Raw genomic sequence first — 2,400 nt, forward strand, 5'->3', positions numbered from 1 at the left:
TTTCCACACGCGTCCACATGTTTCCACATGCTTCAACATGCTTCCAAACTCATCAACACGTTTCCACACATTTCCACACGCTTCCACTCACTTCAACACACTTCCACACGTTTCAACGCGCATCCACACATTTCCACACGCTTCCACTCACTTCAACACACTTCCACACACTTCAACACGCTTCAACACGCTTCCACACGTTTCCACACATTTCCACACGCTTCCACTCACTTCAACACACTTCCACACACTTCAACACGCTTCAACACGCTTCCACACGTTTCCACACATTTCCACACGCTTCCACTCACTTCAACACACTTCCACACACTTCAACACGCTTCAACACGCTTCCACACGTTTCCACACATTTCCACACGCTTCCACTCACTTCAACACACTTCCACACACTTCAACACGCTTCAACACGCTTCCACACGTTTCCACACATTTCCACACGCTTCCACTCACTTCAACACACTTCCACACACTTCAACACGCTTCAACACGCTTCCACACGTTTCCACACATTTCCACACGCTTCCACTCACTTCAACACACTTCCACACACTTCAACACGCTTCAACACGCTTCCACACGTTTCCACACATTTCCACACGCTTCCACTCACTTCAACACACTTCCACACACTTCAACACGCTTCAACACGCTTCCACACGTTTCCACACATTTCCACACGCTTCCACTCACTTCAACACACTTCCACACACTTCAACACGCTTCAACACGCTTCCACACATTTCCACATGCTTCAACACGTTTCCACACGCTTCCACACATTTCCACACACTTCCACACACTTCAATATGCTTCCACACACTTCCACACGTTTCCACACATTTCCACACGCTTCCACACGTTTCCACACGCTTCCACACGTTTCCACACATTTCCACACGCTTCAAAACGCTTCAACACGCTTCCACACATTTCCACACGCTTCCACTCACTTCAACATGCTTCAACACTTTTCCACACGTTTCAACACGCTTCCACAAGCTTCCACATGTTTCCACACGCTTCCACATGTTTCCACATGCTTCAACATGCTTCCAAACTCTTCAACACGTTTCCACACATTTCCACACGCTTCCACTCACTTCAACACACTTCCACACGTTTCAACGCGCATCCACACATTTCCACACGCTTCCACTCACTTCAACACACTTCCACACACTTCAACACGCTTCAACACGCTTCCACACATTTCCACATGCTTCAACACGTTTCCACACGCTTCCACACATTTCCACACGCTTCCACACACTTCAATATGCTTCCACACACTTCCACACGTTTCCACACATTTCCACACGCTTCCACACACTTCAATATGCTTCCACACACTTCCACACGTTTCCACACATTTCCACACGCTTCCACACATTTCCACATGTTCCACACGTTTCCACACGCTTCCACACGTTTCCACACGTTTCCACACGCTTCAAAACGCTTCAACACGCTTCCACACATTTCCACACGCTTCCATTCACTTCAACATGCTTCAACACCTTTGCACACATTTCCACACATTTCTACACGCTTCCACAAGCTTCCACATGTTTCCACACGCTTTCAACATGGTTCCACACACTCTTGTTCTCTGTTTCCTCACATCTCGTCATTTCTCACTGTAGATTCGAGGAGATCCTGAAGGAGAGCGATGGCATCATGGTGGCCCGCGGTGACCTGGGCATCGAGATCCCGGCAGAGAAAGTCTTCATTGCGCAGAAGATGATGATCGGACGCTGTAATTCTGCAGGAAAACCTGTGATCTGTGCCACGCAGGTGCGTCATACGTGTTTTTGATGATCAGCTTCAACAATTAAACTAATGAGAATTTTGTTCATGCAGATCAAAAGTGTGCGCTTATTAGATCAGCACTTCTCAACCATTCAACTATTTAGTGGCAATTTAATTTACAGTTTTTTTCAATTGCTAACAAGCATTTACCAATACTTAAAATACTTTTTCTAAACTCTTAACACAGCAACACACCTACATCACACAATTAGCCCAATAGTTAATTTTCTGGCCAAAACCGCATTTTGTTAAATAAATACAAACTCTACATTTCAAATTGCTCTATCAAAACACAGCAAACCCGATTCAAAATCGAGTCATTCGGTCAAAACATTAGCACTAGTTTAGCACAGTGACTGTCAAAATACTAACAGTTGATGGCTTTACAAAAACTGCATTACTTGTCATGTTTCAGTTCTACCTGCATATAATAGACAATATAAAAATCCATAGTTTTTTGTCATTTAGCCTTCAGTTACCTTCAACTGAAACCCATTTTACATTTGTAAGTGTTGAATGTGTTCATTCTTGGCAACATACTATCTAAAACTGAATGAGTCATTACTTTAT

At 44.4% G+C, this 2,400-nt stretch overlaps 1 protein-coding gene across 1 annotated transcript in view; it reads left to right on the plus strand.

Moving 5' to 3' along the window:
- Positions 1-2,400, plus strand: part of pklr (pyruvate kinase L/R) — a 14,957-nt gene that overhangs the window by 8,971 nt on the left and 3,586 nt on the right. The window contains exon 7 of the mRNA XM_016559005.1: positions 1,665-1,815. Coding sequence (XP_016414491.1) covers positions 1,665-1,815 — 151 coding nt within the window. The remainder of the gene's footprint in view (positions 1-1,664; positions 1,816-2,400) is intronic.

This window comes from Sinocyclocheilus rhinocerous, unplaced genomic scaffold (genome assembly GCF_001515625.1).
Source record: "Sinocyclocheilus rhinocerous isolate Xijiao unplaced genomic scaffold, SAMN03320098_v1.1 scaffold828, whole genome shotgun sequence".
Lineage (NCBI taxonomy): Eukaryota > Metazoa > Chordata > Actinopteri > Cypriniformes > Cyprinidae > Sinocyclocheilus > Sinocyclocheilus rhinocerous.